The sequence below is a fragment of the Engraulis encrasicolus genome, chromosome 16 (genome assembly GCF_034702125.1).
Source record: "Engraulis encrasicolus isolate BLACKSEA-1 chromosome 16, IST_EnEncr_1.0, whole genome shotgun sequence".
Classification (NCBI taxonomy): Eukaryota; Metazoa; Chordata; class Actinopteri; order Clupeiformes; family Engraulidae; genus Engraulis; species Engraulis encrasicolus.
In genome coordinates, this window is record NC_085872.1 from 15,051,660 (window position 1) to 15,064,017 (window position 12,358).

Here is a 12,358-nt window from a genome sequence, read left to right on the forward strand (position 1 = left end):
GGTCAATATTCATATATATGACAAGCAGGGTTCTAAATTGACTTTTTTCATGACCAGCCAAATTTGCTAGTAGATCTTAATCTTACAAGCCAAACATGCACTCATTAATGGGTCAAAGTAGCTAGTAAGTTGGACTTTTCAACCATCCGAACTGAAATGACATCATTAATTTAGAACCCTGATGACAAGAAACATAACGAGAATCATCCCAAACCTCTCTAGGTACTCTGCTAGCAGCTCCTCCACAGCAGGGGAGTACAGCCACTCCTTCTCCGTCCTCTTAGTGTAGCCCGGCACCTCCTCGTTCTTCTTGTTGAACTTGAGGTTCAGGCCCACGTTAGCCTTCTGTTCCCCATGGGGACTGTGGAGACAGGGGACAGCCTATAAATAACAACAGCCAACGGGTCCACACTACTCAAGCAGCAGCATCGGAGGCATGGGTAGTCTTAGGGACGGGGAATTGCTCGGGTCGGCACCCTATAGGGGAACACACCATTGCCGAAACTTCGCATCCGATGACATTGTGAAAATCATCAATTAGCGCAATTAACATTCCTGTGGTATTAGCACACTAATGCAATAATAGCAGCAATAACATGAAATTTGATTATATATATAAAAAATCAGCAGTTCAGTTTGGTTTATTTGATAGGGACCGATACACATCATGTAGACTATGCAAGCCCAACAGAATAGCATCATAGCTTTGGCTAATTTCCAATGCCCGTCCCTAGAAGGGCTTTTAAAATAAAATATTAAAAACTGTTTTTATTTTAAAGAGCAGCCTATTCATTCATTCAGTTATAAGCGCTGACTTCGCTGGGCACCGGAGGGAGAGTCATCTGAGGCACCAGTAAGATCGCCACTGATCGGAAGCAAGCACACTGGTTGATTCAGAATTCAATTTCAGAGACATTTCACTTACTTCCTCTTTGAGCCCCTTCCGAGGAAGATGCTTCCAGAGAACCTGGAAACGAGGTAGGTGGTGATGCCTAGACGAGAGGCCAAGACGTAGCCAGGACTGTACTTCACAGAGTATTTCTGTCATGGGGCACAAAATGCACAAATCAAATGAATGCAGTACTTGAATGAAAGCAATGGAAATTGCCTACAGGATAGCTGAACTGAGATCACGGCAGAAACTCGTAACAGGTGTAAGTGATCTTATAATGACTTTGTTATTTAGAAAAAAACTGCACTTACATGCTGGTTTTGTATTAAGGCATCAAGCTGTGGCTCACAAGGGATAGTGAAAACCACTCGCACTCGTCCCTCGTTGATGACATCACTTGAGTCTTGCACCTTCCGAAGTCACACAATTTGCAGTATTAGCCACACAGACAACTGTCAGAAAGATGGCAACATCCAACAAGTATTATACCAACTAAACATATTAGGAATAGACTGAACATACCTCCCCCATTGCTCCATAGTATGGGTTCCCCACCATGAACACAGTAATGCCAGGGGGGTAGAGTTCCTCCAAGGTCTTAAACCGAGTGGTGGAGGAGTCAAAGGCCTTGATGTCCTGGAGAGAGAAGACCACACCGGTCAACAGGAGACAACACAAGAGCAGTGCAGTAGGGAAGCGGAACATGAGGCAAAAAGAACAACCATTGGCAGTAGGGGTGTAAATAATAATCAAAATGTATCGATGCATCGATCCTACGGCCGACGATTTAATCAAATTGCATCGCATCGTGGGGCATTCTTAAGCAATGAAAATAATCAAATCGCTGGCCCTGCCCAAAGCCCTAGCGGCTTTCAAGCCTTTTACTAGTTTTGACGAGACAGGATAGTGGAGGAGAGACAGGAAGGGAGTTGGGAGAGAGAGAGACGGGGGAAGGGTCGACAAAGGACCCGGGCCGGAATCGAACCCGGATCATGTCAGCCGTGAAGCAGACGAGTGCCCTAGCCGTTAGCGCCACGGTAGGGAGAGACAGCTTACTGTACCTTGACGACGGTCTGGTAGGCATGGGGCAGGATCTGCTTGGACCACTGTTTCTCCAGGTGCACCTTCCCGTCCGGGGTCGGCGTGTACTTCCTGCCCGTCAACAGCTGGGTGTACAGCACCACCTCCGTCTCATTGATCATCACACCCTTACTCTTACTGAACCTGGACAAAAGAAAATAGATAGTCAACTTAACGAAAATCAGCTGGACTTAATGAAATAAGTGATCATGTCAGCATGAGGGAGATTCATTTCCCTTCAATGCATGTGGTACTGTAGTAGTGGCACTTTGTAGATGCAGTAAACATCTAAACGCAAAAACTGTAACTAAGGATAAATGAGGCTGAAAAGAGATGAGGCTTATATGCATTACGTCATTACTGGCAGGGAGGTCACACCTCTACAACATCAGCTGATTTTAAAGCACGTCACACATCAACATCCCAGTGACCCTTTGATGAAGACAGAAGTAATACCGTCTGAACATGTCAAGTAAAAGACAAATGTCTTTACATGTCTTAAGTAAAACCAAATCTAAAGTGTAGAGATGAGGCTCTTACTGCTCTGTGATGCCGTACACCTCCCTCTGCCAATCCTTCTGCTCCTTGTCACTGAGGGAGGTCACTCTGGTAGGAGGGGGAGTCTTGTCCAGGTACAGCTTGTTAACACCATGAGGTTCCTCCAGGAAAAACCTACCAGTGATCAAAGTGAGATAAGAGTGAGATAGGTGGACATGTGGGGAAAAAAAACAGTATTTTTTTTTCCCCTTTGTGTTTGTTTTTTGTTTGCTACTCATTGTTCAATAAAAAAAGAATACAAAAAAAAAATAAAAAAATAGAGCAATGTGTTATGCGGTCAAAAAAAAAAATGAGACAAAATAGTGAAATGGTTGGAAATATATATATATATAATTTATTATTATTTTTTTTTAAATGTGAAGGGAATTTCTTATAAAGGATCGGATGTAAAATAACAAGTGAAGATCCAGGTCATATGAAGAAACAAACGGGTGTCTTACTTGCTGTCCCCATCAGACACAGCCACCACACGAGCCTCTTCCAGATGCGGCCAGTTCACAAACACCGGCTTCCCCAGGACCTCCACCGCCAAGTCATCACACACCTGTAAGCAGAACACAACACAGTGCTCCTCTTAGATCAGTGGTTCTCAACCTTTTTTTGAACAAACACCCCCTGGACCTCATCCTAAGCCTCCCAACGCCTCCTAGACCTCATCATGCCTGCCAAGCCCCCCTTAGTATTAAAGAATCAAAATGGACTAATGCCCCCAATGACAACTAAGCACAGCCCCCTTTCAACTGTATCCTCCTCAACGGCCCCCCTTGGGCTCCCCCTACTGCCCCCATTGAGAAACACTATCTCAGATTTCTCAACAGGGGCTCTACAGTCCCCCAGGGAGCGTTAGGGAGGCGTTGAAAAGGATATAGCTGAGTGCTCAGTTACCATTGGGGGGCATTAGCCCATGTTAATACTAAGGGAGGCTCAAGCTATGTGTATACCAAGCGCGACCTACCTGAGCGAAGGAAATTTATCCATTATCCATCTATGGAGGGTAAGCGAATAAAGCGACGATAGTGAATTCGCCAGGAGCGAAGCGACCTGAGCGACCACATTAAAGTCAAGCTAAAATTATGAGCTATGACACGGTTAAGCGAAAACTAATTGGAATGTTCATATCTCTGAATGTCCCAGGCTGTCAAGCCAGAGCCGTTATGTGACTAGGTTTCAGCACCTCCCTCTGCAACTGGCTGCTGGACTTCCTGATGCAAAGACCACAAGCAGTACGGGTAGGGAACAACACCTCGAGCACCCTGACCCTGAGCACGGGGGCTCCGCAAGGTTGTGTTCTCAGCCCCCTGCTGTTCACGCTGCTGACACACGACTGCACAACGACCCACAGCACTAACCATCTAGTGAAGTTTGCGGATGATACAACACTGGTGGGCCTCATCACCAAGGGCGATGAGACTCACTACAGAGAAGAAGTAGACCTGCTGGCCAGATGGTGCAAAGACAACAACCTCCTGCTGAATGTCAACAAGACCAAGGAGATTGTTGTCAACTTCCAAAGGGTCCAAAAACAACTGCCACCACTGACCATCGACGGCGATGCTGTGGAGAGAGTGAGCAGCACCAAGTTCCTTGGAGTGCACATCAGCGACGTCCTCTCTTGGACCACCAACACTACATCACTGGCGAAGAAGGCCCATCAGCGTCTCTACTTCCTGCGCAAACTAAAGAAGGCAAGTGCTACACCCTCCATCATGACAACATTCTACAGAGGAACCATAGAGAGCGTCGTGTCCAACTGCATCACAGTGTGGGGAGGAAGCTGCACGGAGAAAAACAGGAAGACACTCCAGCGTGTTGTGAACACAGCGAAGAAGATCATTGGAGTACCACTCCCCTCCCTGCAGGACATTTACACCACTGGAAAGAGGTACAGGCGCCTCCGTTCCCGTACCACCAGGCTGGCGAGCAGCACAATGCACCAAGCGATCAAGATGCTGAACACTCAACCCACTCTCCCTCCACTGTCAGCCTCTAGCCAGCAAGGCCACTGACAACACCCCCACCCCCCCCATCCCCCACCACCACATCTGCGACTGAACATTCCACCTGCACTACTATACTTGTGACTGAACTTTCAACCTGCACTAACTCAAAACATGCACGCACACACACACACACACACACACACACACACACACACACACACACACACACACACACACACACACACACACACACACACACACACACACACACACACACACAAGCACACTGCACTTTCTGCACCAAACCCAAACATACACACACTGACACACACACACACACACACACACACACACAGACACACGAACACACACACAAGACGCACACCGCACCTTCTACCTGCACTAAACACATACACACACATACACACATACACACACACACACACACACACACACACACACACACACACACACACACACACACACACACACACACTGCTGCTGGTGTACTTGACAGACCTTTTTAATATTTATTTTTCTTCAAAATGCTACTATTACCATGTCAGAACGCTATAAAGGACTTTTTTTAGGAAAAGCACAAAAGCACAACAAATACCTCTTAATGTATGTCCTCTACAAGTCTTCTGTTGTCCAGTCTTGCACTTTAAATGTCTGTATGAGCACTGTCTATGTCCATACTGTCTTAAGTCCATGTATAAGTACTGTCTATGTCTATACTGTCTATGTCCTTACCTAGATTAGTCTATGTCTGTATGGGAAAGCAAGAAATGTAATTTCAAATTCTTTGTATGACCAGTGCATGTAAAGAAATTGACAATAAAACCTACTTGACTTGACTTACTTGACTACTTGACTGATTAGCTAACTCAAACATGTCAATGTCTCTTCCAGAGCGAAAAAAACAAATTCATGGCGAAATTTCTTCAGCGACGTCAGCTGCCTGGGTCACATGGGTCGTATCTGGTCTTTATGATGAGGTCAAGGAAGATTTGGCAGGCTTATGATGAGGTCAAGGGAACGTTTGTTAACGTTTGTTTTTTTGGTGCTTTCCAACTTAATTTGATAGGACACAATGTGAGAGGTGGACAGGAAGTGAACTGGGAGACGGGGAGGGGCCGGCAAAGTACCCGGGCGGGGAACCGAACCCTGGTCAGCCGCATGGCACGTGAGTGCCCTACCGGATGGCCACGGCAGGGCCCGTTAACTATGTTTCTAAAAGGGCAGTCATGGGTAAGTGGTTAGGGTGTATCCCGAAGGTTGCTGGTTCGACTCCCTACCCATCAGGTTGGTGAGGGGAGTAATTAACCAGTGCTCCCCCATCCTCCTCCATGACAGAGGTACCCTGAGCATGGTACCGTTCCGCGGCACTCCTCCCTTGGGGTGCCATTGGGGGCTGCCCCCTTGCACGGGTGAGGCATAATTTTGTTGTGTGCAGTGTACACTTGTGTGTTGTGGCGTGCTGTCTCACAATCAGGCCTGCCGACAAGGGGGACAAAGGGGTATGTTGTCCCGGGCCCAGGGAGATAGGGGGCCCAGTATTGGGTCCCCATTACATTGTATGTATTGGATAGTGGGCCCTTTCAGATGGTTTTGTCCTGGGCCCAGCAAAAGCTGTCAGCGGCCCCGGTCAAAATGACAATGGGAGTTGGAGTTTTGCAGTTGGGCTTTCACTTCACTTTCACTTTCAGATGGTGGCTTACCAGCTGTCCCTCTTGGCTGTCCAAAATGTCTAGGATCATGTTCTCGCTTCGACTGGCGGACTGGAACACCACAACCCCGGCCTTCTTCTTGTAGAACTAAAACAGAAAAACAACGTAAGAGGAGTTATAGGACTGAACTAAAACGCAATGCCAAATGAACGACTGTATTCTGACCTACAAAGGCAAAGTGCAGTAACTACATATTTTGTTCAATTTAGACTACTGGTACAAATGTTCTTCATTACACCTCTTTTATCTTGTGACAAAACCTTTCGCCCAAAATGTGTCTTGTGATGTCACATTTGCAATAACTACAATGTCCAACATAATACCAAGGGTTTGAAGGCATTTTTCTTAGTTACAATGTTGGCGTAATTACTGCACTTTGCCTTTGTAAGGCAGTATAATGTTTGTTACATTTGGAAATGACAATAGAGTAGAGGGTGACAGAGGGTGGAACACTTGCTACAGACAAGTTCAGCTCATTATAGGCATTGAGTTCATAAGTAATCCAGGCACAAAGTTGATGAATCACCACACACTGGTGGACTTAGATTTGCTATTTTTTATTATATGGGGCAGGGACGTCAAACTCAGGCCAGGGGGGCAAATGTGGCCCACGGATACATTTTATTTGGCCCACGATATCATTTCAAATGTGTATTACAGTTGGCCCTAATGCACCAGATATGACTTGGAGGCAAAAGAATTATGGGCACAAGAATTATGAGTGGGTCCAGGTTAGTGTGACAGCACATAAGAGTATATGATAGCCGAGCATAAATATTTATGATAGGAATATGGGCATTTTATTTAAATAAATATTGATTAATATTCGACTCGCAACTTAATTCCAGATTTTGATTTTGGCCCGGTGTGAGTTTGACACCCCTGCGTTGGGGCATATGTTAAATGTTAATGTGAGCACGACAAAACATGTGCTTTGGAATGTGTCGTTTACAGAAAAAAAAAAAAGTCCAGCGAGCATTTCACGTTTAACCTTTGGGAAGTAGGTCAATGTTAAAGAAAACAAATCTAGGCCCACCAGTGTGTGGTGACTCATCAACTTTATTCCAAGCCAAGCTTAGCTCCTTGCTTTACATTACATTATTACATTACATTGCACTTAGCTGACGCTTTCATTTATTAAAAGCGACTTAGTTATTATTTTTCAGGGTATTGGTTACAGTCCCTGGAGCAATGTGGGGTTAGGTGCCTTGGGGTTAGGTGCCTCAGGGGCATCTCAGCCATGGATGGAGATGTACAGAGAGGTCAGGGGGGGATTCGAACCGGCAACCCCTAGATTGAAAGACCAACTCTCTAACCACCAGGCCACGGCTGCCCTGCTTTAATGTTAGGGTTAGAGTCGAAGCAACCTCCAGCACTACTCACTCACCTTGTGCCGAATGTGTTGCAGGGTGGGGAACCCACAGAAATACAGCGCCCCCCGGTCCACTCTGTGTGCCTTGTGGCTCAGGGATACGTGCCAGGCGTCCATGGGCACTGGGGTAGCTCTGAGGAGGCACAAACAAACCTCAATAATCACACACCTTCTTCCTGTAAGGAACACACTGCCCTGTAAGGTAACTCAATATACATGCAGAAGAAGTCCTGGGGCATATACCGGTACTAAGAAACTGGTTCAGGAGTAAACCAGGTCAAGTGAAGAGGTAAGTCATCTAAAAGAAGAGCCTGGTGGGGAGCCTGACAGTCCCACCAGGCTCTTCTATTAGATGACTTACCTCTTAACTTAACCTGGATGACTCCTGAATCAGCTTCTTAGTACAACCCCCTGTTCACACAGTGGGGAGAAAAATACAAATACAATCCTGTAGACTTCCAAGATTCATACTTGCACTTCTTGCTTTATAGGCTAGTCAATCTAGCGTTTGACCCGGGACAAATTGCAATAGTAATCATTCCATGTTTTTTGTAATCCCTAGGTATGTCTAAATAACATATTAAAAATCTACAGCTTTATATTTAGTGGAACATACTTTTTTTCAAGGTCAAAGTTGGAGATTTTCCCATTCATTTTCCCATAGGGAGACAATATAGGAGATACTTGGGGAATAGGCTAAAATGTTAAACAATATCATATCAATTTGAAACTTTCACAGTAATTTACTCAAGCAAAGACAAAGATTTTTTGTATTGCAAGTTGTCTGAAATATGATGATTAAATATGCAAATGAGATCACATCTACTTAAATATGTGATAAATTATGCAACAACGGGCAAAACATAAAACAAATTGCAAAAGTAATGATTCACACTTTTTTGATTGATACTTAATCCACCCATCACATATGAAACATCTACCTTCATCACTTTAATGGAACACACTTTTTTGAAGGTCAGAAGTAGCAGATTTCCAATGCATTTTGCCATTCAGTGGGTAAAATCGGATACTTTTGCCCTTGGGGAAGGTATGTTCCACTGAATTGATGAAAGTAGATTTTTAATATGTGATGCAGAGGGTTTGAAGGATCAATGTAATGTATGAACCATTACTATTGCAATTTCAGAAAACTTGCAATACAAAAATTGTTTGCCTGAATGTGAGTTACCATCTGTGAACGTTTCAAATGAATATGCTATAGTTTAAAATTTTACCCTATTCACCTCTTATCTCCTATATTCTCTCCCTATGGAGAAATGAATGGGAAATCTGCGAAAACTTTGACCTCGAAAAAAAGTATGTTCCACTAAATATAAATCTGTAGATTTTTAATATGTGATACAAGGGGGTTTAAGGATCACTTAAAAGTAGGAACCATTACTATTGCAATTCGTCCCGTGTTTGGGCCTTTTTAGAGCTAGATTGACTGGCCTATTACCCGTTGCATAATGACATTTGGGAGTGGAAATAGTAATTTAAAAAAAATACACGTATACTGGTGAATTCTGATGATGCCCAGGAGTTTGCCTACTCACTTGACATGGCAGTGAACGATGTTTGGGAACACTCCTGGACATGAGGACTCGTAGGTGAAGTCCAGGTCCTTTTCGAAGGTGTACACCGCACACTCTGTGTGCCTGTTCCTGGCCTTCTCTGCCCTTGTCATCTGGTCGTTAAGAGGCGTCATAGCAGCAAGTAGCAGTTTCTGAGTGGGTGACAAGCACAAGCACACATGCTCACATTTTACTGTTCCCACCATTAAAAGACAGCTTAAAGGTGCACTGTGTAGGATGGTGCCGTAGGTACAGGGTATAATGGTTAAAGTCCCTGGAGCAATGTGGGGTTAGGTGCCTTGCTCAAGGGCACTTGGACAGCCATGGATAGAGGTGTAGGGAGAGGTTATGGTGGGATTTGAATCTGAGGAAGACCGAGAGGTCGAAACGTCATTGCCAATGAATGGATAAATAAAAAGAAGAAAAAATAACTTAAAGAAGAAAAAATCCAAAGTGTGCGAACCTTTTTTGCAAAAATATGGTTGGATTTGAACCTGCAACCCTCAGATCTTATTTAAGCCCACCTCCCTAACCACTAGGGGGCCACCGCTGCCCAGGCTCACCTCATCTATGAAGGGGATGAGGACCACAGCCTCCCACTCCTGCTGCTTGCCATTGAGGTCCGTGCTGAAGTCCTCCGGGTAATACTGAATGATGGGGGAGTTCTCTGACGTCATCAGGTGCTGCAGGCAGAAAATGACACAGCAGCCAAACGTCAGTCAGTCGGAACCAAAAGAGCAATAAGGAGGACACGGCAGCAGTGAGACAGTCAGTGGGGTATGATGAAAAGTTAAAAAAGTACCGTACGCATGTGATTTCTGCATGTGCCTTATTATACACATAACTTTTGATCTTACCGTAAGCTGATCAACTTATGGAATAAAAAAGCTGAAGTGAACAGACACTAAGTGGCTACCAGAGGAAGTGGGACATGTTACACAGGGACATAGGAAGCAGAGAATACACGCACATCAGTGGCATAGGTGCTGGACAAAGCAAAATGACTGAAATAAATGATAAATGTCCGCAACACTGTTAATGCTCCCAGTTGTTAAATGGCACAGCGTTTCGGACCTCAGTCCTCAGTTGCCCTTGAAGAAGGACTGAGGTCCGAGACATTGTGCCATTAAACAACTGGGAGCATTGACGCTGTTGCGGACATTTATCATTTATGATTTTTTTTTTTGGTCTTTTTATTTATGATAGGACAGTGAAGGTGGTGAGAGAGAGACGGGGAAGGGGCAAAGGACCCGGGCTGGGAATCGAACCCGGGTCAGCCGCATGGTGGACGAGTGCCCTACCGTTTGGCCACGGCAGGGCCGACATTATCATTTACAACACATACCTGGCCGTGAAAGGAGCGTCAGAAATGCTTTAGTGTTATTATTATTACCCGGTAGCACTGAGGCAGGAGGTCTTTGCTGGCTGCAGGCAGGACTCCCAGCAGCTGTTCAAAAGGCATGAAGGGCTTTGCTAGGTCGAAGGTGAGTTTAAGGTCCCTTATATTCCTCACATCGGACAGGAAGGGGGCATAGTGGTGCGGGTAGTACCTGAAACAGGACACAAGCTTTAACCATCTCAGAGACAACAATAGGGCATAGGCCCAACACCAGGCAAACAGAAGAGATTAAGCATACTGTGTGTTGCACTTTTATGTGAAGCATTTTTCTGTTGTAGAGAGACAGACTGTAAACTGAGTCTTAACAGATGAGTTTCTGTCAGCAACCTTTTTAACATTGCAAGAATACAGGGCAGAAGTATGTGTATACGCACAGCGTTGTTAACATAGTGCCCTTACCAGCTCCATGACTGAACTCCATGGTAGTAGTAATGAAGAATCCACTGTATTCCCTCAACATAGCACTTTGCTTGGCTGGCTAAAAATTCACTGTGAGGAAAGGAGAAAAGAAGAGAAGGAAAAATAAATAGAACAACAAAAATAACAATTCAAAGTAGACAGCTTTTCTTCTGCAGATCACTGGTTCAGTACACCAGGTTAGGTTAAGAGGTAAATCATCTAATAGAAGAACCTAGAGTGCTCATTTTCTTAAAGGCCAACTTCCGATAAAACACAGTTTTACTCACTCCTTTTGAAAATCGGACGGTCACCCCAAGTTAAACTCACTTGCAAGGCTCTCGTAGCGGTGAGTCACCTCGCCTGGCTGTGTTTCCCGGTGTTTCCCAATTGACATAAATAATGCAGAGAAACGAGCGAATCACGAAAGCCTTTCTGTGTTGCGTCGCGTCGAAAGAAGGCGTTGCCCACAAAGGTTTATGTCGACCCATTTTTCTAAAAACATGTCGAGTAATTTTTTTCTGCTTGTTTTCAAAACAAGCAACGTCTGGTGGCCCGAAACCTAGCTTAGCTTAGCTATCAGCTGGTTGCTACTATCAGATACACACACAGCACAAAGTCTCATACATACAGCATGCCCACTCTGGTTTCTCCGTGCCTGCAGCTCGCCTAGGGGTCGCTGTCGAAAGAGCACAGCCCTGAATGGAGCCTGCACGCCTCCGTTGGCGCCCCTATAGTGCAGTACCACCCGGGGAAGTGGCGACTCTGTTTCCCATTACAATCTCTCCGAGAACAGGAGGACTGAGTCAATCAGAGACGCATTTCCACGAGAGCAGGAGGAGTGAGCCAATCAGAGACGCATTTCCACGAGAAACCCGGTGTTCTGTCGAGATATGTTGTCTCGTCGAGATGAGCGACCGGCAGCCTTATTCGATAGTGGTGTTCTATTGATTTGCGCTGCCTCATCTAAATGCGACCTTGATTTTCCGTGGAAGACGTTTCAATTGGCCATGGTCCACGTAGGACTGTTTTAATAACCATTACTTTATTTATTTCACGGACATGGGTGTGCAATCGTTCGTGCGGAGTTTAATAAGAACGTGGTACACCTCCGTCACTCTCTCCATTTTTGCCATTTTGACACACACACACACACACACACACACACACACACACACACACACACACACACACACACACACACACACACACACACACACACACACACACACACAGTAAGTCCATGTTCAGGAATTTTAAAATGCAGTCGACTCGTTTCAAATTCTTGAGTGCAAAGGGAAGAGGGCGCATTTTGACAGCTCAATCAGAGGTGGCGATTTTTTTCCATTTTGCAATGAGAACGCCTCCTCTACATAAATAGTCTTTTCTGGTCTATGTTAATGCTCGAGGCTGAGTG

At 45.1% G+C, this 12,358-nt stretch overlaps 1 protein-coding gene across 5 annotated transcripts in view; it reads right to left on the reverse strand.

The window, feature by feature from the left end:
• The window catches only part of xrn1 (5'-3' exoribonuclease 1), a 31,864-nt gene that overhangs the window by 11,951 nt on the left and 7,555 nt on the right, over window positions 1–12,358 (reverse strand). For all 5 annotated transcript variants that reach the window (XM_063218804.1, XM_063218801.1, XM_063218800.1 and 2 more), the window contains exons 13-25: window positions 10,945–11,034; window positions 10,540–10,696; window positions 9,710–9,829; window positions 9,129–9,298; window positions 7,588–7,705; window positions 6,192–6,287; window positions 2,971–3,074; window positions 2,513–2,644; window positions 1,954–2,116; window positions 1,415–1,528; window positions 1,204–1,302; window positions 926–1,041; window positions 215–361 (exon numbers count right to left, since the gene is read on the reverse strand). In XM_063218804.1, the coding sequence (XP_063074874.1) occupies window positions 215–361; window positions 926–1,041; window positions 1,204–1,302; window positions 1,415–1,528; window positions 1,954–2,116; window positions 2,513–2,644; window positions 2,971–3,074; window positions 6,192–6,287; window positions 7,588–7,705; window positions 9,129–9,298; window positions 9,710–9,829; window positions 10,540–10,696; window positions 10,945–11,034 (1,626 nt within the window). The remainder of the gene's footprint in view (window positions 1–214; window positions 362–925; window positions 1,042–1,203; window positions 1,303–1,414; window positions 1,529–1,953; window positions 2,117–2,512; window positions 2,645–2,970; window positions 3,075–6,191; window positions 6,288–7,587; window positions 7,706–9,128; window positions 9,299–9,709; window positions 9,830–10,539; window positions 10,697–10,944; window positions 11,035–12,358) is intronic.